General features: G+C 41.0%; 1 protein-coding gene across 2 annotated transcripts in view; it reads left to right on the top strand.

The window, feature by feature from the left end:
* Positions 1 to 1,205: 1,205 nt before the first annotated feature.
* Positions 1,206 to 22,265, top strand: part of nkd2b (NKD inhibitor of WNT signaling pathway 2b) — a 115,201-nt gene continuing 94,141 nt past the window's right edge. The window contains exons 1-3 of one of the 2 annotated variants that reach the window (XM_073024147.1): positions 1,206 to 1,772; positions 1,932 to 1,958; positions 2,166 to 2,287. In XM_073024147.1, coding sequence (XP_072880248.1) covers positions 1,748 to 1,772; positions 1,932 to 1,958; positions 2,166 to 2,287 — 174 coding nt within the window. In that variant the 5' untranslated portion in view covers positions 1,206 to 1,747. The remainder of the gene's footprint in view (positions 1,773 to 1,931; positions 1,959 to 2,165; positions 2,288 to 22,265) is intronic. The other variant, XM_073024148.1, reaches the window with a different exon arrangement.

Here is a 22,265-nt window from a genome sequence, read left to right as displayed (position 1 = left end):
GTGTCTGCAAATTTATAGATGTTGTTTCAATTGTGCTTAGCCTCACGGTCATGGGTGTAGAGAGAGTAGAGCAGTGGACTAAGCACGCATCCTTGATTTGTGCTAGTGTTGACTGTCAGTGAGGAAGAATATTATTTCCAATCTGCACAAATTATAGTCTCCCGGTGAGGAAGTCAAAGATCCAATTGCAGAGGGAGGTACAGGGGCTCAGGATATGGAGAGTTTTGATTAGAACTGAGGGGATGATTGTGTTGAACACTGAGCTGTAGTCAAAAAGCAGCAGGCAGATTACATATTTCTACTGTCTAGATGACTCAAGGCTTAGTGGAGAGGCAGAGAGATTGCATCCACTGTGGATCTATTGTGGTGATGGGCAAATTGCAACGGGTCCAGGTCATTGCTTAGGAAGGAGTTGATTCTAGCCATGACCAAACTCTCAAAGTACTTCATCACTGTAGATGCGAGTGCCATTGAGGCAGTTCACCCTGTTCTTCTTGGGCACTGGTTTGGTTGTCGTCCCTCTGAAGCAGGTTGGAGCCTCCATCTGTAGCATTGGGTGATTGAAGCCCCCCTTGAACACTCTCGCTATTTGGTTGACACGGGTCTTCAGAGCCCGACCACATAACGCCTTGTGAGGGTTCACCCTCTTGAAAGATGTTCCGATGTCAGCCTCTGAGACAGAGATCACAGGGTCACCAGATGCTGCGGCGATTTGCACAGGTGTACTGTTATTCTCCTTTTCAAAGCGTGCATAAAAAGTTCTGAGCTCACCTGGGAGTGAAGCATTGCAGCCATTCGTGATGTTAGGTTTCACTTTGTGGAAAGTAATGACCTGCAAACCCTGCCACAGTTGATGTGCGTCTGATTCCGTCCCTGGCCTCAATTGGAGTCGTTTTTTTAACTCTTGAATGTCATGGATTTGGGGTAAGAGTGCAAGCATTTCAGATTCTATCCAACAACCCCGAAGTAAAACCGTCTGGTCATCCGCCTATCAAATGCAACTTCAAGAAAATATTTTCACCAGCGCATGATTTTTTTCCAAGTGAAAACACGACCTATGAACACATTGAACTTCCAGACTACAGACTGTACATTCCAGTCTGTCATTGGTTACGTTAGAAAGCAGACAACTCCCCTTTCCAACTGTGTATCCACGCACGTCCATGCATATGGATAAGAATTGAAAGGTGTAAAGTATACAAACTGTGGAGAATGGATAAGGAGCTGAGACTGACTGGATAGCCTTTTCAAAGCCTCCTCCAGCTATGATGTCTGAGCGTACTTCTTTAAGAAAACGCGAAGCGTGGCCTCTTGCACGGTATTTTGAACGTGCGCTGCATGTCTACTTTGAAGCAGTTGGTTCGGGCTCAGCATTCGATTGATCGCGTCTGCGAGAGCTGAAGTGGTTGGAGCTTTGGATTCAAAGGGGAGGCTCTTCTCCCACTTTAAAGTGCCGCTGAGTGTAAACTGCAGGTTTTTAATGTGGTATGAGTGAGAGGGGAGAGCAATGTATTCGAGCACGCCTTGCTTCTCTGTCCCAGTTGGTCTCTGACAGCTCTCCTGGAAACTCTTTGAAGAAGATATTCCTTTCGTTGGGGAGAGCTTTATTTGTACTTGTGGGATTATTGTTTGTTTTCCTTTTTGTTCTTCTCTCTTTTTCTCTTCGGCAAAGGAAGAATTACAATAAAACTCCAAATGCTTTTCTCGGCGAGGAAGCGAAGGAGAGACTGTTGAGCAGCTGCTGAAAATGGGCAAGCTTCAATCAAAACCTGGTAGGGAAATTAAAACTCATCCCACTGCCGCGCACACGTGGGGTCTGTTCGCATTTTCACGGGGTGCTTTTCTTTTAAGATTAGTTAATTTAAAAAGGAAACTGGCCAGCATTGCTAACTTTAATTTTTTTTTAAACATGGCTCGATTGAAACTGGCAGCATGCAAGCGAAGAGAAAATCCTGAAGGTGAGATACTTTCTTTAAATGGCTTTATCGACTAACAGGGATTAATCTAGATAGAAGTATACCTTTTTTGTATTAAATTGAATTTAATTTGATTTCCCCATCACTCTTCAACTTGTACTCTTATCCTTCGTATTTATTAGTTTCCGTGCAACAATTTCACCAGTTTTAACCCTGCTTTTGCCCCCTCTCTGTACGTTTGGGTTGTAGGAGACAGCTTCGTGGTGAATGCCTATCTGAATCGCCAGGGTCTGGAAGAGTATGAGCGGCAAAGGGCTTCGAACGTGGTCCCGGAGCCAGCGAAGCAGCGCGGATACCGACCTCTCTCTACGGTAATAGACATGGCCCTAGCTAGGGAGCTTTAAAACACATCTACTGTGTATACCCAAATATATCCGAGGGGTATACAGCACAAGAGGCAACAGCCTCGTATTTTTTTAAATCGCTTTCCATCTCAGCTTTTTTGACTGCAAATATTTAATTCTCAAGTCTCCTCTCTGCTCTTACGTTGTAATTGGGATTCAGTTCATCTCCATAAATTGCAAACTGCCCGTTTCTGCAGCGCAGCCGTCCGCCTCGGATTCCAGTTTGCCTCACTCGTTGCCTGTGATTTCGAGTGCTTGCCGGCTTTTCTCTCTCTCTCTCTTCAGTTCAATTCTTGGACTGGAATTGTGCGGGTGCAGAAGAGAGGAGCCCTGAGATGACATGTTCTACCACCATCTATTCTAGATCAAACTGATTTTCTTTTTTTTAATATTCTGCCTTCCAGGCAGGTTTTCAGATGCAAACATTCTTTGGAACATGGATCCTGTTCGAGGGAAAGAATTCTCCCAATGAGAATTATGATTTTGGTCGATTAACAACCAAATCTGAACGATTTAGACATTTACCCAAGCTGATGAACTATTAACTTGCTGTGATTCCAAAATCACCTGAATTGTAGGGGTTCATTTTAACCAAATATAGATTTTATTTAAGTAGTGTAGTGGTTACATTATTGGACTTGCAACCAGTGTTCTGGATTATTGATTCAAAGACACAGTTCAAACACTACCAGAATGGCTAGGGAACTTGTTCAAATAAAGTTTGTCTTACCTAGTGTAATGGTGAAACTTCCAGACTAGCTACATGATTCCACAAGGATGCAAGAAATTACAGATGCTGGAATCAGAGGCAACACACAAGATACTGGAGGAACTCAGTGGCTCAGGCAGCATCTGTGGATGAAAATGGACAGCTGATTTCTCCAGAATGAGACCAGTCATCTGGACTGATAAGAGTTCACCTGAAGGCTTTGACCCAAAATGTCAGCAGTCCATTTCCCTCCATATTTGTTGCCTACCTTGGCAAGTTTCTTCAGAGATCTGTCACTAATTGGTTCACTAATGTTCTCCAGGGAAGGAAACCTGCCATTCTTAATCTGGTCATGCAAAATGATCGATTCCTAATTGGCCCTTCAGTTCAACAGTAACATAGGCATAGATAATCAATGTTGGCATTGCCAGTGATGCCCGTATCCCATGGACACATAAAAACCTTGCTTGCAACAGATTTGACCTGTCCTGTTTCCATACCAAAGTAGCATTCCAGTTGTAAAGCTTGGTCTCTGAACATTAATTATTCTTTCAGAATACATTTTGCTCTTTTCATGTGTACAAACGGATTGAGCTGATATTTTCTTATGCTCTTTCAGAACTGAGGAATTTAGCAATGTTTTTGAGCTAATTATGACATTAATTTCATTGCTATGGGGAGCTGCAGAGAGACAAGGTGAATGGAGGCTTGGCTTCAAATGTGTGCCTAGCCACCCAAACAATTGTCTTCAATTTGTCTCTGTTTTCTTCTTTCCACCCACCCCTCTGAGCCATTGACCTGAGAAATACAAAAATGAAAAAGAAGCCTAAATATCCCCCCAAAAAAGTAAAACTTGAAAGTGCTGGAAATACACAGCAGGTCAGTCAGCATCTGTTGGAAGAGAAACAGAGTTAATGTTTCAGGTTGAATGTGCCCTGAATTTCAGAATTTATTTTGGATTTCCAACATCTGCAGATTTTTTAAAAATGTATTCTGATCCCCGAAGGAAGGCTGTGTGGAAGGGGAAGCACTCGAGGAAATGGGGGCTGGGGACAGGGTGAGCAGGCTTCAGCAGAGTAGTCACAATGCAATTGCTGCTCATGTAACTGGGTTGTTCCAGCAACAATCGAAGGTCCAAAACCTTGTGATAATAATGTTACCAAACATTCTTAAAGTGACTTAAAGGTCCTCTGCAGGTTACGGCAGGTTCTTTTCCCGTGAGCTTCTTGCAAACTGAACAGCTCCAAATCAGAAATGCAGTTGTGAATGAAGTTTCCCCCATGGCATGATATGCCTGCAGTCCCACAGAGAGCAATCTCCCAAATGCACATTTGTACATGTGGGCTGTACTGAATTATAGCTGGTATATGTTGTGAAATTTCTTGTTTTGTGTCAGCAGTACAGTCCGACACAAAGATTTACTATAAAAATAAGTCATTGTGCAAAAAGAGTAGAATGGTGAGGTATTGTTCATGGACTGTTCAGAAATCTGATGAAGGGCAAGAAGCTGTTCCTAAAACATTGAGTGTGTGTCTTCAGGCTTCTGTACCACTTTCCTGACGGCGGTATTGAGGAGGGAATATTCCGGATGGTGAGGGCCTCCAATGATGGATGCTGCCTTGAGGCTCTCGCTTTTGAAGATGTCCTCAGTCGTGGGGAGACTTGTGCCCATGATGGAGCCACAAACCTGTGCAGCTTTGCTTGATTCTGCATTGCAGTCTCCATACCAGGCACTGATGCAGCCACAGAATGCATCTGCAGAAATGTCCTGGAGTCTTAGTTGACATAATGTAGTGTAGCTGCTGGCGATCTTTCTGTGTGATTGCATCAATATGTTGGGCCTAGGATAGACCTTTGGAGATATTGGCACTCAGGAACTTGAAACTGCTAATCCCTGGAGGAGGGCTGGTGTGTGTGTGTGTGTGTGTGTGTGTTCTCCAACTTCTCCTTCCTGAAGTTAGCAATCTCTTCCTTGGTCTTATCGATGCTGAGTGAAAGATTGTTGTCCAACACCACTCTACCAGTTGATCTGTCTCACTCCTGCATGTATAAGATGATGAGAGGCATTGATCACGTGGATAGTCAGAGGCTTTTGCCCAGGGCTGAAGTGGATAACATGAGAGGGCACAGTTTTAAGGTGCTTGGAAGTAGGTACAGAGGCGATGTCAGGGGTAGGTTTTTTACGCAGAGAGTGGTGAGTGCATGGAATGGGCTGCTGGCGGTGGTGGTGGAGGTGGATATGATAGGGCTTTTTAAGAGACTCCTGGAAGTACATAGAACTTAGAAAAATAGAGGGCTGTGGGTAACCCTAGGTAATTACTAAAGTTCGGCACAGCATTGTGGGCCGAAGGGCCTGTAACTAAGGTGGGCCAAGAAGTAGCCATGTCCAGAGGTTTTCTGAAAAAGATGAGCAAGGATTTATTTAGCAGAAGAATTTGGTGATAATGTGTTGCTGCATCTGTGCTTTGAGGCTCCTCTCTGCATCGTATTTGCAATAGCTTGACATTTGTGAAGGAGAAGAGTGGTGATGGTGTTAAAGGAAGTGATCAGTGTAAGATGCACTTGACCATTCTATCTTCTACTTTTTGGATGCAAGCTGTCTGAAGGTTAGGAGACAGGAGTTGTCAAGAGAAAGTGAACGAGAGATGTGCAACCTGACACTCTGCATTGAATCAATAGCACGAAGGGTCTGAAATTCAGAGTTCAGAAATGAGCAGGCTAAGCACCATGGCAAGGTCATGTGGGAATACTTTGGAACTGTTGCACGTGGTTAACTAGGTAGAGTGGAAATGGATGAGCATCGTCTCTCTTTGCAAGATGATACTGAAGGAGAATGTGGCTGGTTGTCAATGGCCAGGAGGTCACAAATGAGAAACGACTTTAATTTACCTTTTGTTAAAGTCAGATTTGATGCTGTTCATGGTCTTGATGGGAGAAATTTCTGTATTGTTACATGCATGGAAACCTCATGAGTGGGATTAAAATGAGTTGTTGTTTCTGGAACAGTTGAGATGACCTTAAGAAGCAACTGTCTTGAGGTGTTGAGCACCAGTCCATCTTTTATCAGAGGCTGTTTTGTTAAACAGCTTTCAGCATTCAACACCTCGAATGAGAGATTGGTACTCAATGTGTCCATTTCACTATTTTCCTTACCCAGGCACTTTTGCATTGATAATGTAATAGACTGTATCTACTTGCACTCAGCGGAGTCTGCTTGTTGACCAATGATCTTGGAGGGTTGAGTGCAATTTGGCAGCATTCAGGCTATCTGTATGAGGGAGTGACATTTGTGGCTGTAATAGTTTCTGATGTAGCAGTATTATCTGAAATCGGGACACTGAATGCACCAAAACGCACATCATTGCACAAGTTTGAATGGCACTTTAAATGGGATGTATTGTCAGAAATTATATTTTTCTTGTGACTCATGAATTAAATTAGTACTAACTGCACCCTGCTATGTACTTTTGAGAGAACATTATCCCTATGAAAAGATTTCTAAATTGTCACCATTTTCATTTGAGTTATAGGATCTGTCTCCTTTTCCATCTTTCATACTATACTACATTGAAAATGTATGTGGTATGGAGTTTGTCGATGTAAAACTAAAGCGACTTGGATAGCTGATTGTAGTGATTTAATAATTTTGACTTTGAATTTTTCTGTTATCATTCTGGGTCTGGAGACGTGTCTCACTTTTTTTGTTTATGTACAAATTAATTACATTCAAAGTTCAAAGTACATCGTTTTCAAAGTATGTAACCAGTATGTTACCTGGAGGTTCATTGCAGTCATGTATAAGAAATAAGTAGAATAGAATTTTAGAGTACTGTACTGACAGACTAATAAAAACCAATATGCTGAGTGCAAACAAATTAATACTGAGAGCATGAGTTGTAAAGTCTTCAGGATGGGGTCAGTGAGCAATGCAACCGGCAATTAAGTCCTGCAGATAGTACACGAATCTACTTCTTTCAAATGTGATTCTACTACTGATCTGCAAGCGGTTGGAACCTGTGACTTAACACCTTGGTGTGTTTTTGAGTGATCTGGTGCTTTGCTGTCCCTGAGGGAGTTTGGTGAGGTTTGGAGTGGAGTGTGTGGCCTGGAGACGGGGTGTGAGCCCATGATCGATGCCATTGCTTCTCTCCAATTGGGGCGTTGAGTGAGGTTGAAGTCAACACGGACAACAGTGGGAGATGGGCCGGTGTTCAGTGCCGTCTGCTTGCAGTTGGCGGCTCTTCCTCTCCCCTTCGCCAGCTGCTGTCTGAGGAGAATGCAGGAGTCTTGGGATCCGCGTTACTGACCAGCGAGGCTGTGGTCTTGCTTTTGGGGGACTTTGAGGTTCATGTTGCACGTTTCTGGATTCTGGTTACTTTTGCCATTTTTGAGCAGTGCGATTGGGCCAATCGATGTGGATGGGATGCTTTGGTGAAGAATGGCTCTGCAGCCCGCTAACACGTGGTGCTGAACTGAACGAAGTGGAATACTACTAGACACCTGGTTTGATCTTCAATATTCTGTAGTGTTTGCTTACTTTTTGCCGGCTATGCAATTAGTGTTTTGTTTTGACACATTGGGTGATCGATGTTTTTGTTTTGTGGCTGCTTGTGGGAGGTAGAATCTCAGTTGTATACTGTATACGTACTTTGATAATAAAGGTATTTTGACTCATAAAGAGCCTTTAAAGTGTATCAGTTAATCTAGAATCATTATAGAATATTGGTGCATGCAGTTCAGGAGCTTGATTGGTTGTAGGGTGATAACTTTTCCTGAACTTGGTGGCGTGGGACGTAAAGCTTCCCATGCCTCCTGCCTGAAGGAAGTAGCAAAAAGGCTGTGGCCTGCATGGTAGGGTCTTTTATGGGTACTCGTTTCTTGTGACAGTACTCTGTGTAAATCTACTCTGTGGCAGGTTGGGCTTTGCCTGTGATGGCCCGGGCTGCATCCGCCAAGTTCTGTACCGTTTTCTATTCCTGGGCATTGGTGTTTCCATCTCAGTCATGATGCCAACAGTTAGGATGCTCTCCACTGTGTACCTGTAGAAGTTTGTCATGTCATGCTGAATCTACTCAAACATAAACGAACGTAGGGGACCAGTGGTGTACCCGTGCTGACGGTGAGTGTGGAGGAGCTGTCGTTGCTAATGTATATTAATCTGATCTGCAGTGAGGAAATCTGAGGATCCAGTTGCACAAGCAGGTACCAAGGCCCAGGTCTTGGAGCTCTGTGATGAGACTGAGCATTTTGTGAGTTTCAGGGTGGGGTGGGAAGTTTCATTTTCCACACACCTTTTCAGCTGATGAAAAGGAACATACTTAAATATGAAGATCAATACTTTTATGAGTTAAATAATCTGTCTTGAGCTTTTTTTTAAAAAAAAAAGGTCATTTCTGAAGGTCTGCTTAAGCGCTCTGTTGGTCTGAGGAAGCAGAGAAAACCAATGTAGGACCATCAGACTCTGCCACAAATGGAGGTGGGCAGAGGTCTATTACCATCCACCTTATCTATGTGTCTCATCATTTTAAACATTGCTTTAAGGTTGCCCCTCACTCTACCTAAGCTCTAATGATAAAAGAGTAGCCTGGTAAACCTCTCCCTACAAGTCGGGCCTTCTTCTGGCACAACCCTCAAATCTTCTCTGCACTCTTCCTGATTTTTTAACCATGTCTTTTCTATAACAAGGTGACCAAATCTGTACGTAGTACTCCAAGTGCAACCTCACCAGTCAATTGTACATTAGCAAATTTATGTCCCAACTCCTCAACTCAGTGCCTGAACTGGTAAGGCCAGCGTGCTGTATGCCTTTCACCACCCTCTCTCCCTGTGATGCTGATGTAGCGTTCAGAGGTTCACTTCAGTGCCCTGGCCAATTCTTGTATTTCAAAAATGCCAGTAAAGCTTGATTCTCCGGCCATTATCACACGATTATATGTGAGATCTCATTTTAGAGTTAGTAAAGCACTTGTAAAATGTAATCATAATGATGTGGTAAGCAATTTGCAGGTTTTTTTTCCCCACACAAAAAAAAAATGATGTGATAACATCAGATAATCTGCTTTGTGATGATTGGGAATTAAATAAGGACCAGGATATTGGAGGTTTATTCACTGTAATGTCAGTTCTATTAATTTCTAAATGATAAGGTGGCAGCTTGAGTCTGTAAAATGGGGGAGGAAGTAGATGCATAAATAAGAAATAAGAGAAAAGAAGGAAATGCCAACAAAATGATTGTTATCCTTGGAACAGGCAGATTTAAAGAGATTAAAAACAAATTTCATCATAAGAATTCTGCAAGCAATTGGAACACATCAAGTGAAACCTTGCTGAACATGAGCTGATATGGTATATGCAGGCCAATTAGTGTATACAAAGGCAAGATCTTATCTATTCCTCCTGACTAGGGTCCAGAAGCAAGATAACTTGCACATTCAGCTTCAGATTTGACTTTGAATTTGGATTATTTTCCAAGTCTCAAGCTGTTCCTCATTTAAAAGAAAATCTTGGTCTAAATGATATGACTTGACTGAACTATAATTTCATTTTGAAGATTAAGATTTCTCATGTTCTGATGGTCATTTTAAACAGGCTGAATGGAAAGTTTAATTTGTTTCCTGCCAGTAGGCAAACCACTTATGATTAAATCTATTATTCTTTGCCTTTTAATCAAGCTCTACTTTCTGGCTATCTTTACTTTCTTTGAGGCTACCATTACCATCTGTTCTCATTAACTAGATGATAAATGTAGAATAGTATATTGGTAGGAAGAAGCCATTCAGCCCATTGGGTTGTACACCAGTTTGTTCAAAGAGCACTCTAGTCGGTCCTAATCATCTGCCCTTTTCTCCAATGTTGTGAATAATTTTTTTTAATAATCCCTTCATGATACAGAATAACTCCTATCAGGTTCATACTTTAGCCTCCTTAGTTCTAAGGAGATAATCCTGGCTTCATCCTAATCGATTAATCATTTTTCGCCATCTAGTACATCACCTTCAAAACATTCACATCCTTTTTAAAATATGGTGCCCAGGCTTGGACACTAGAATGCAACTATCCTGGCCATTACTTGATATGAATATAGCATAACTTACTAGCTTTTGTACTTAATGTATCTGTTCATAAAGTCCAGGGACAATCTTACTTTACATTGAAAGATTTGCAACCCTCCCCTCTTTCTCATTTGGTACCACCTAATTTCTATGGTGAATTAGATTATGACCAGCACTAATGTAATTTCCCACACTGAATTGACCCAACAACCAAAGATAAATCCAGTGTACCAGTTGGCATGCACGTATGGGCGCTGCCTGCCTTTCTAATACTTCTTTGTATTTCCTCTAATTCCGGCAACCTGACGTGAATTAGTTTTTATTAGCTGTCCTCCAATAAATATTCTAATCTATTGAATGAGTATTAGAATTTTTATCTTCATCTCACTGTGGTTATTCTCCTGTCCCATTCAAGGGGCTCAAGAGTAATTCATTCTTTATTTGTAATTGCTATCTTTGAACAATTTTGATGAGGTATTCCTTTACTATAGAGATGGATATACTCACTGAATTAAATGTTCTTGGCATTTTCTCTGTAATACTCGATAAAGCCATGAACTCTGGGGTGGGGGGGGGGGGTGAGGAGGGTGGTGAGCAAAGCCTAGCGAATAAGAAATTGGAAGTTCTACAAGAATTGTTTGTCCTGTAAGCAATCTAGTAATCTGTTTTTTGAAGTTAAACATTATTAGCTAAACTTGCAAGGCTGACATTCAAATTTTCTGAAAAACCCAAATAGTTGACTAGGTGAACATTTTTTACTACTGCTAACTTCTGGCAATTCTGATGTATGACCCTACTCTTAACTGAAGAATCAAGGATTCACTTTGGATGAGAGTATCAGTAATCCTTGATCACCACAGAAATCTTACAGTACAGGAAGGGCTATTTGGTGCACTGTGTCCATGTTGTTGGAAAAGAAGCACCTAATCTCATCCCATCTTGGTCCATAGCTGTTCAGGTCGTAACAGTTCAAGTGCACCTCCAGCTATTTAAAATTATGTTTAGAGTTCATACTATACTACTCTTAAAGCAGCAAGTTCTAAACTCTGACCTTACAATGAATGAAAAAAGCCTTTTTTACTTACCCCCACCCCCCCCCCCCCATCTAATTCTGCCTGAATCTAGAGCCACCAACTTAGAATTTCATTGATAAGGGAAATGCTTTCCTTCTGTGTAGTGCATCTGGGTCTAGATTTGCCCTCCCCAAGAAAACAACTTTAGATTATCTAATCTTTCCTCATACCTATAACTTCCAATCTTTGTAGCATAATTGTAAATCTCCACTGCAGCCTTGGCAATACATTCACGTTTTCAAATGGAGTGCCCAGAACAGAAAGAACTGTTCAATCCATATCCTAACTAGCATAATCTCTCTGCTCTTTTTAAAAAAAAAAATCATTTGTAATGATAAAATATAACCAGGACAAAGATGAAATGCATAAATAGGTTTCTGAGAAAGGGAAAGAAGAGAATAATAAAAGGAATGATTTGAGAGGTGTTCAGGGACACAAATGATGGGATTCACTGTGAAAGAATAAAGGCTTAGTTGCAGCTGATACGGAGGTGTAAATAGGAGAAGAACAGAGAGAAGATAAAAATCAATGTGAGAGCTGAGACGCAAAGAAGCACAGTTGCTAGAACCTGAAATGAAAGAGAATGCTTTTCTTCCAGCTGGCTTGTTGCAGCTCTCAGCTCTGAATTCAACAGTGTCAGATAATTGGCCTTTCCAGTTCATAGTAGAAATGACCAATTTTGATGAAGGGTCATCAACCTATAATTTTGACTTTTTTTTTGTTTCCTTGTGGTGATGCTGTTAGACCTCCTGGGCTTTTCCCTACTTTTAATTTGGATTTCTGGTAACTGTAATGTTCTGGATTTCTCAACTCCAGTATTGTTTACTGGCGTCTGTCCTCATTCCTCCTGCACTCTTTACTCCTCTGATCAGGTCAGACACAATCCTCTCTTAGCAGTCACTACCATTTATCTGTCTTGATTTCTACCTCCCATACACATTCCCTCTCTTCATTCCATCCCTCCCTCTTCTCTAAAACTGTTTTCTACCTTCCCTTGGTTCTATGAAAGGTCATCAACGTGAGATGCTACCTCTGCTTCTCTATTCACAGGTGATGCCTCACTTGAGTATGATAACCAATGTAGAACATGCTACAATAGAAATGATTTGATTAAAAGGTGAATGTCTGAGGATTACAAGAAGCAATGCTCGTATGCACTTGAACTTGGACTCTGGGACTTTTGGCATCATCTGAGAAATAGGTGAAGCATCGGTTGTTCACTTAAGTGCAGCTTGCTGTATTGCCAATAAGATTTGGGACTCTCATGAATGGGCCTTGACCCAACGACCTTGTGATCTGGAAAATATTGTCAGCCATGTTTCAGTTGTGAATTATTGTTCATCTCCTTATAACCTGTAGAAAAGTCATGCAATGCAGGGTACATTTGCCTAATACCAACTTGTAAGACAATTGGCAAATAAAGATCATTGATTACATGGGAGATATCACAATCTGGTCAGGATTTGGGTTTTGTGGAGAATCTAGAGTTAGAGAGATGGAAAAGCTTAAGGGTGGTGTTCCAAACCTTAGGATATTAGTGTTTGAAAGCCCATCTGATAGTGTTGAAGATGCTTGTGTGCTTAGAATTGGTAGTTTATAAATTGCTATATGTTTTGGGTTGGAACAGACTAACTTAAACTGAAAATTCTGTTAATAAGTATTAAGGTTCTAGATGAATTGAACAATTTGGGTAAATGACGATGAAAACCTCATTGGTATTTTCTATGTACTGCTCTTGCATGTCAGTGCCAACGAAGAGTTTGTTCTCTCAGTATGTACTTGTCAATTCTTATTTAGAACTAAGGGCTTATTTATTTCTGTTCATCAGTAAGAAAGCCAGTCTCGTTAGGCAGAAAAAACTTTATCTGCAGTTTTTTTTTCAACCTTTCTCCGAATTGTTGATCTGCACAATCTTTGGCATTGTACTATGCAACTTGTATACATCGTAGTAAAAAAACTAATTTAATTACTATCTAATCAAATCTACCCATAGCTGAAAACCACTTCCATTGTATTTTCTTTTATCTCATGCAATTATGCATTCTGCTTGTACACCATCAACCACTTAAGTGCCACTGTCATCTATGTTTGTGTCTCATTACTTCATATTTATATCATTAAATAGCATGTACTGACCTCCAGGTGTAAAGGTATGTCAATAAATAAATGTGAAAACATAACTTTTCATATCTCCACCAGTTTGTCTCAGCTCCTTTTTAGCTTTTAGCTTTATGGAAAGGAAATGTGCTCTAACCCCCCCAAACGTTAATGTATAAGTGGTGTTAATACTACGAACGGATACTAGTACAGTGACTCCGTTAAGATACATTTGAGAAGGGGATGAGGACGTTTTTTTCGAGCAGCTTGGGTAATTGGATTCCACAGCTGCTCCACATAAACATCAAAGTGCCTTGAGAGGAGAATTATTCCGGGTTATTCCATCACTTGAATGGCAGTGTCCAGCCAGAACCATCTGCTCCACCTTCTCATCCAGAAAGTTTAAATAGAGGCTTCAACTTGAGTGGAGAAGAGACTTGTGTATATATCACTGTTAGGATTAGTTTTCTTCTGATAAGCTTTTATAGTTTAAGGGATTTCTGTATTTGGAGACTGCTTAACTCGGTTGTGATTGCATAAAATTTTCACTGACCTTGTATTTAGACCATAAGGCAAAGGAGCAGAAGTCGGCCATTTGGCCCATCGAGTCTGCTCTGCCATTTCATCATGAGCTGATCCATTCTCCCATTTAGTCCCACTCCCCCGCCTTCTCACCATAAACATTTGATGCCCTGGCTACTCAGATACCTACCAATCTGCCTTAAATACACCCAATGACTTGACCTCCACTGCCGCCCGTGGCAACAAATTCCACAGATTCCCCAACCTCTGGCTAAAAAAATTTCTTCGCATCTCTGTTCTGAATGGGCGCCCTTCAATCCTTAAGTCATGCGCTCTCGTACTAGACTCCCCCACCATGGGAAACAACTTTGCCACATCCACTCTGTCCATCCCTTTCAACATTCGAAATGTGTCTGAGGTACCCCCCCTCGTTTTTTTAAACTCCAAGGAGTACAGTCCAAGAGCGGTCAAACATTCCTCATATTAACCCCCTCATTCCCAGAATCATTCTAGTGAATCTTCTCTGAACCCTCTCCAACGTCAGCACATCCTTTCTTAAATAAGGAGCCCAAAACTGCATGCAGTATTCCAAGTGAGGTCTTACCAGTGCCTTATAGATCCTCAACATCACATCCCTGCTCCTATATTACTCTAGAAATGAATGCCAACATTGCATTTGCCACCTTCACCACTGACTCAAACTGGAGGTTAACCTTAACGATATCTTGCACGAGGACTCCCAAGTCCCATTGCATCTCAGATCTTTGAATTCTCTCCCCATTTAAATAGTAGTCTGCCCATTTATTTCTTCTACCAAAGTGCATGACTATACACTTTCTAACATTGTATTTCATTTGCCACTTCTTTGCTCATTCTCCTAATCTATCCAAGTCTTTCTGCATTACTGTTTCCTCAGCACTACTAGCCCCTCCACCTATATTTGTATCATGAGCAAACTTAGCCATAAAACCACCTATTCCATAATCCAAATCGTGGATATACAATGTAAAAAGAAGCGGCCCCAACTCGAACCCCTGTGGAACACCACTGGTAACCGGCAGCCAACCAGAATGGGATCCCTTTATTCCCATTCTCTGTTTCCTGCCAATCAGCCAATGCTCTATCCACGTATGTAACTTTCCGTAATTCCATGGGCTCTTATCTTGTTTAGCAGCCTCATGTGCGGCACCTTGTCAAAGGCCTTCTGAAAATCCAAATGCACAATATCCACTGCATCTCCCTTGTCTACCCTACTTGTAATTTCCTCAAAAAATTGCAATAGGTTTGTCAGACAGGATTTTCCTTTAAGGAAACCATGCTGAGTTCTGCCTATCTTGTCATATACCTCCAGGTATTCCGTAACCTCATCCTTGACAATCGACTCCAACTTCCCAACCACCGATGTCAAGCTAACAGGTCTATGATTTCCCTTTTGCTTCCTTGCCCCCTACTTAAATAGCGGAGTGACATTTGCAGTCTTCCAGTCCTCTGGAACCACGCCAGAATCTATTGACTTTTGAAAGATCATTGCTAATGCCTCCTCAATCTCCACAGCTACTTCCTTCAGAACATGAGGGTGCATTCCATCTGCTCCGGGAGATTTATCTGTCCTTAGACGATTCAGCTTCCTGAGTACTTTCTCTGTCGTAATTGTGACTGCCCACACTTTGCTTCCCTGACACCCTTGAGTGTCTGGTATACTGCTAAAGTCTTCCTCAGTGAAGACTGATGCAAAATACTTGTTCAGTTCCTCTGCCATCTCCTTTATCTTCCATTACAGTTTCTCTAGCATCATTTTCTATCGGTCCTATATCTACTCTCACCTGTCTTTTACTCTTTATATACTTGAAAAAGCTTTTGGTATCCTCTTTGATATTATTTGCTAGCTTCCTTTCATAGTTCATCTTTTCCCCCTTAAGGACCTTCATAGTTTCCTTTTGTAAGCTTTTTAAAAACTTCCCAATCCTCTGTCTTCCCACTAGTTTTTGCTTCCTTGTATGCCCTCGCCTTTGCTTTTATTTTGGCTTTGACTTCTCTTGTCAGCCACGGTTGCATCCTTTTTCCAAGAGCATTGCTTGGAAATGTAGCTTTATTTTCAAAGTATCAATTTGGAGTGTAAATTAGACTACGCATCCAAAAATTATGTCCCGTCCCCCCCCCCCCCCCCCCCGAAGTGTGTATCAAAACCTGCAGCTGTTGGGTCTTCCCATTGGTAAACACGTTTGCAAATACTGCATAATGGGTGTGTTACTCAGACTGGAGTCCAGAAATCTGGACTAGTAATCCAGAGAATGCTAGTTCAAATCCCACCATGCTGAATTGAGAATTTAAATATAGTTTACTTTCATTTGGTTCAGAGAATGCAGACATTATTGGAAAGGCTTGCATTTATTTTTTGTCCTAATAGTCCTTGAGCATTTCAGAGGGTTGTGAATATATTTGACCACTGTATTGTTACCATATACCCATTTTATTCAGTAGCACTTTTTCTCATCTTGTATGGCCTAAGCTGAAGTTTTGAACTGGGGTTACTGTTGTCATGTATGAAATGGTAGACGGTAATTGTTTTATTCAAAGTTTATTTAATGATATGAACATATCCACTATGGGATTTGATCAAGCTTTTCCTGGGTATTTTAGAAATTGGCTTTTCTCCTTTCTGAATTAATGGCAGATGTTACCCAATGCTCTTCTAAAGAATATTGGCACTTGAATATTCTGGTTATTCGGAATTCACTTGCTCCTCAATCTTTTTTCGAAACCAAGCTAGTTTCAAAAGAATTCAGGTGTGAATCAATCAGCAGTATTCAGATTAGAGATGATGGTGATCAATTAATGGGCTAGTCATGTAATTGCAAACCCTTTACATCAGCAAAGTGTTAAAGCTTAAATGGATGTCACTTTCAGTTTGGACATTGGCTTTGGAAGGAAAGGCAAAGTGTCTATCTTCAACTGTACAGGTTCTAACAAAGATGATTATGGTCCTCCAGTATTAAACATTTTAATAGCATGATATATTCTCATCATTTAAATGTGCTCTGAAATGCTACCTCAGTGTATTTTTTTGTTAAAACTCTTCTTCCCTAAGTGTTGGAATAATGTTATAATTGTATGAAACTTGTTAGTGAATTTGCATACATCCAGATCTCATATAACTGCAATGAGATGAATGAAGAAATAACCTTTTGGGAAGTTTAGAAGTTAAATATTATCAGATACTTGTCCTTTTAAGAAATGTTTCATTGATTTCATCTCAAAGACATTACCTCACTCAATGCTGCAAGAATGCTTTGACATGCATGTTACACTCAAATATTTTGAATGCACAACTTTCTGACTCCAACTGGAGCAATCCCTCTGCACTGAAGCTGGAACCAATGTTCATTAAAAGTATCACCAGAAGTAATCAGGTGTAATAATGAATTAGATTTGGCTTAATAACAAAAGAAACTACCCAAGAAAATCTTGGAAAGCATAAACCTTTATTGGGGACTATACCATGGAAACTAAGACTCTCAAAGATGAACTTTTCTCCAAATTGGAGACAAATTTCTCCAGGTTGTAGGCTTGCTGGTTTCAGGCACAAACATCTTCAATTTCAAAAAGTTATCAGATGAAGGATTGTTGGGAATTTGATTGCAATATAAATTCTGAGCAAGTTAGATATTCTGTGAATTGTAAAAAGATGCTGCTTGTTACAGAATTGTTACCATGTCGTACAGTCACGTACCAATGTGGTGTCACAAGAGAATGAGATATGATGTGGAAGAAAACCTTTAGCCTTTTATGCCATTCAATAAGATCTCAATTCATTGCTTCTTTCCTGCATCAATCCCTTGATTCCCTTAAAATCTAAAAATCTGACCTTCACATCTATCTTGTGAAGATCGTCCAAAGATTTAGAGTGAAAGGTAATTCACTATCCTCTGGTTGAAGAAATTTCTTTTTGCCTTGGTCCTGAACGCTTAACTACGTATACTGTAAAGCACCATATGAATCTTGTATGTTTTGATGAGATCACTTCTTATTCATCTAAGTTCAAGACAGTAAAGACTGAATCTCTCCTTGTATGACAAATCCAGTGTCCCAGAGATCAAGCTGCTGGAACCTTGCTGCACTTCTGTTGCAGCTCTATGCGGTTCTGTTGGTAGAGTGAGATCACACCTATACAGAATATTCCAAATGAAATCTTGCCAGGAGGTGTAATTAGAACAAGATGTACTGCGCTTGTATTTAAATCCTTTCAATAAAAACCACCGTACCATTTGCCTTCCTAATTGCTTGCTGTACTCTTATTGGTTGCTGTTATTCATTTGTTCTGCTCATGGACCGCCTTTGCTGAATTCTGGAATTTTCCCAACTTCCGATTTTTATGTTGCCACAATAATAAGACTTTTCCTTTGATCTAATGCTGCCTTAACTGGATGGCCAAAGCTGGACCACTTTTCCTGTTGGGTTATTTTGAACAATATATTAATTCTTTTAACAGACATGAACAATGTGTTATTTCCTATCCATATCTAAATTATGTGGTGTAATATTCTCAGGGCCTAAAGTTAAAATTGCCTTGCATGATGATAGAAATCTTGAACTATTCATTCCTGTTGCTAGTTATGTACTAGAACAGAACTAATGTTGGTTCTACTCCAAATAAAGTAGACCTGGTGGATTATTACTTGAAAATTTCCACTTCCATTGGGTTACCTTCCCTCTTGGGCCTTGTTTGTGTGTTGTAACTGGAAACTTTTTATAGTTGGATGTTGTATTTGTTTAGTACCTGAAATATGACATTTTGTGAGGCTGTTTGGGGCTTGGAGCAGTGGTGGTGATGAAGTGAGTCTTCCCTGCATGCAGCTTAGAACTTTTATTATAGAGTGGAACACCAAACAAAGTCAAAATCTCCACCATTACTCTCCCCCCCCCCCCCCCCACCACTTGCCAATTTCACTGCCGACTCCGTTGTTGGGTAACAATCCAGTTGATCGACATGTTGGTCTCCGCTTATCAGGACTGTCCAGAACGGATGGAGTCCAGCCCAACCTCTGTGTAGGAAAACTATTCCTGAAGTGGTAGTTGGTTTGTGTGGGCTTGAGGCTCCTGTTAGATGTCAGTCCAGTATTTGTAGACTATGTTTTGGTGTATCCTTCTTAGAACTTCCTGGAATAGAACTTGAATCCAGCTGTTTGTGACTCAAAGGCAAGAATTCAGTCCCTGACCCCAAAGATTAATGTGGTGAAATGTATACCACTTGAACTCTCTGCCCTACGCTGCTACAGATCTTCCTGTGTGGAATTATAAGCGTGTTTTAAGTCTTGAAGTTGTGCAGTAGGACATCACCTGGCATGGGACCATATCTCTGCGCAGATTTGACTTTGAAAATATTGGAAAATGTACCTTTGCCAAATTCTGAGCTGCAGCTTTTCCTTTCATGTGTTCCAGGGATTCCTTTTAACATTTTGCTTTTGAAAGCTATGCATTTCTAAGTTCTATCTTGTTCAAAGCAAGAACCGAATCAAAATTGAGGTCAGAAATCCAATCTGATTCGATTTAATTACGTTTAACAGAATTAAAGTGACCAGTCATGGCAATAAAATGGTGTGAAATGTGAGCTGCCCCAAGAAATAGAAGCAACTTCAGTTGGAACTTAGAATTGGGTAAATGTTTGAAGCACAAGTAATATCTGGGCCATAGGTAAGCACTGGGAAATAAGACTAATCAGATAACTTTCAAAGAGTTGGCACAAATGCAAAGGACTTGAAAGCCTGGATTATTCTACAACACTCTCCCATCAAAATACTAATATCTAACTCCCAGATGTTGCAATTACAACTCTGTGCATTCTTGTCCTGTTTAAGAGGCCCTGCATTATTTTGCTTTTTGTCTCCATTTTATTTTAAACCTTCAGTTGCCCCACCACTTTCATTTCCATTATGAATGACTGATTTGGAGGATGTAATTCAGATGTAAATGGAACCAAATTTCAAGCCAAGGCCATTCCTGAGACCAGTCTTTATGTGATGGTGCATGCACACGTGGATAATCAGGCAAAGTGCATTCATGTCTTGATATTGAACACTATCGGGTTTGAAGCATCATAGATTATAGGGCAGTACAGTGAATGAACTGGCCCTTCGGCCCACAGTGACTGCACTGAACTTGATGCCAAATTGAACTAAAATTTCTTCTGCCTGCACGTTATCTATATTCTGCCATTCCTCGTATTATTAATTATTGTGTCCATCTGGAAAGTCCATTAAACACCACTATTCTGTTTGTACAATCACCCCTGACAACCCATTTCAGTTGATTACTACTCTGTGCTTTCTAAAAATAAAACACGGCCCTCGCCTCTCCTTTAAACTTTCTCCTCTCGGCATAAGTGCATGTATAAGCTCTTCCATTTCTTCCAGACAGATGCACACAATCATTTGAGACAAAAAAAAACTGTTCCAAGAAAGACAGGATCATATTGCACCGAACTGCTTCCCAGACTTTTAAAAATAAATAAATAAATAAATAATTGCACCACCTCTCCCCGGATATATCCACCCCCTCATTGCCTTGCCCCCTCTCCAACCTCCTGGAGCATCCACTTGCTGGATGCAGTGACCCTTCACACTCGAGAATCATCTACCGAGATGGAACTAGCTCTGAGAGACGTGCCGTTTTCCAGTGTGGTATCCAGACACCAGTGGAGCAACTGGGCATAAACGTCACCTGGACTGCCAGACAGTGCTCCGGCACTGAGCTGAATGATGACACTGTTGAAGAAGAGGAGGTCAGATGAATCAACATCTGACCTCAGATTGTTTTGGAACCAGTGGTGGACTGTCATCTTGATTTCACCCAATATCTGAAAACTCCCACTGTCCTCTTTGCTCGAACAATCCAGAAGGCTGCTTATGCAAACTATAAATTTGTTTAACATCTCCCAGCTAAGCAGCTGTACATTTCTGTTTAAAAGGAGTGCAGAGTGGCATTATCGCACTATTCAGCAAACCATTTCAGAACTTTGCTGCTATGGGAAAACAATAGCTTAACATCTGCCTATTCGGTATGTCAGTAATGCTTAAATAAATGACCCAAATGGCAATCAGCATCAAATAAATGAACCCAATTGTAAACAACATTCTGTATGTTTAAACTGAAGCAAGATCTTTGACAGAGGGGAAATTAGAGGAAACTGTTGCCTCCTGATGATTAGATATAGCAAATCTGTTTTGAATGTTGTTTAGGACAGAGTTCTGCCTTACTTTTGATTGAAAGGTGTGCACCTTTTTTAATTTAAAGAAAATCCGGTGCGGGGTGGGGGTTGCGTGGTTGATATTCTAGGTTGCATGGATAACTCCGCCACAGTGTGTACCGGAAAATCGGCAGGATTTATTTCCAGGCATGTGGCTGGCTCTCTCGATTTGCTCGTTTTTTATTACACTTGGCTGATCGAGTGCAGCTGTGGCAGGCTTAAAGAATTTTTTTCATTCTCAACAGCATAAACTGTACGTTCTCCAAAATGCAAGTGCTTCCACACTTTTCAGGCAGTGCTTCAACCAGCAGTTGACATTTCATGATGCCTCCTTAGTCTTCAGAGGGAGTAGTAGTGAATGCCCTTTTGTGCATTTTTTTTTTGGTACAAGTATGAGGAGTTCTTGGGAAGAGTGAACACTTGACTGTTGTTACGGGGCAAATCTGAAAGATCAGTACATAAGAAGCATACCGAGTTGCATAAGTGCCAAGTGAGATCAAACCCAGCATGAAGAGGCTTTATTAGTTTTGATCATGCCATTCTTAGCTTGGTTGTCTTTTTAGAGTTGGACCTTGGTTCACACCACCCTAGGAGTAGTTAGAATTCTGTCCTTTTGAATAGACTGTGAGGGTAAAGTGAGTGCTGGGGAAAAGCTGAGTTTATTAAGTGGGGTTGGCTTTTGAAGTTATCAGCATCTCTCTGAGGATTTAGCAACTAATTGAATATGAAGGAAAGACATTTGTGTCCCAGCACTTAATATTTGTAGCCCTCCACGGCTCCATGCTTTAGTAGGGCTTTTTGAGCCTGTTGGGTTTGGTCCAAATCTAGCCCTATAAGTTCTGTCATTCAAGTAGGCAATCTCAAAAGTTCAAAGCAAGTTCATTATCAAAGAGCATTTACTGTGACATGCGTATACTATCTTGAGATTCTCTAGTAAATACAGAGACAGAGTTAATGAAAAACTGCATACAAACAGGCATTAGTTGCAGAGTTGTGAGTCAATAGGTTGTGGAATCAGTGCAGTGTTGGGGTGAGTGAAGTTATCCACTCTGGCTCAGGAACCTGGTGGTTGAAGGGCGATAACTGCTCCTGAACTTGGTGCTGTGGTACCTATGACTGCTGTGGCTTGTTCCTGATGGGAACAGCGAGAAGGGAGCGTGGCCTGGAAGGTGCTTCCCCTCTCTTCCCTCCCCGCCCACCCCTGGCCCCAAAAAGCTGCTTGCCATAAGTTGGCTGAGCACTCCAGGGT

Source organism: Hemitrygon akajei, chromosome 20 (assembly GCF_048418815.1).
Source record: "Hemitrygon akajei chromosome 20, sHemAka1.3, whole genome shotgun sequence".
NCBI lineage: Eukaryota > Metazoa > Chordata > Chondrichthyes > Myliobatiformes > Dasyatidae > Hemitrygon > Hemitrygon akajei.
Note: the sequence above shows the minus strand (reverse complement) of the source record. Positions and strands in the feature narration are given on the sequence as shown.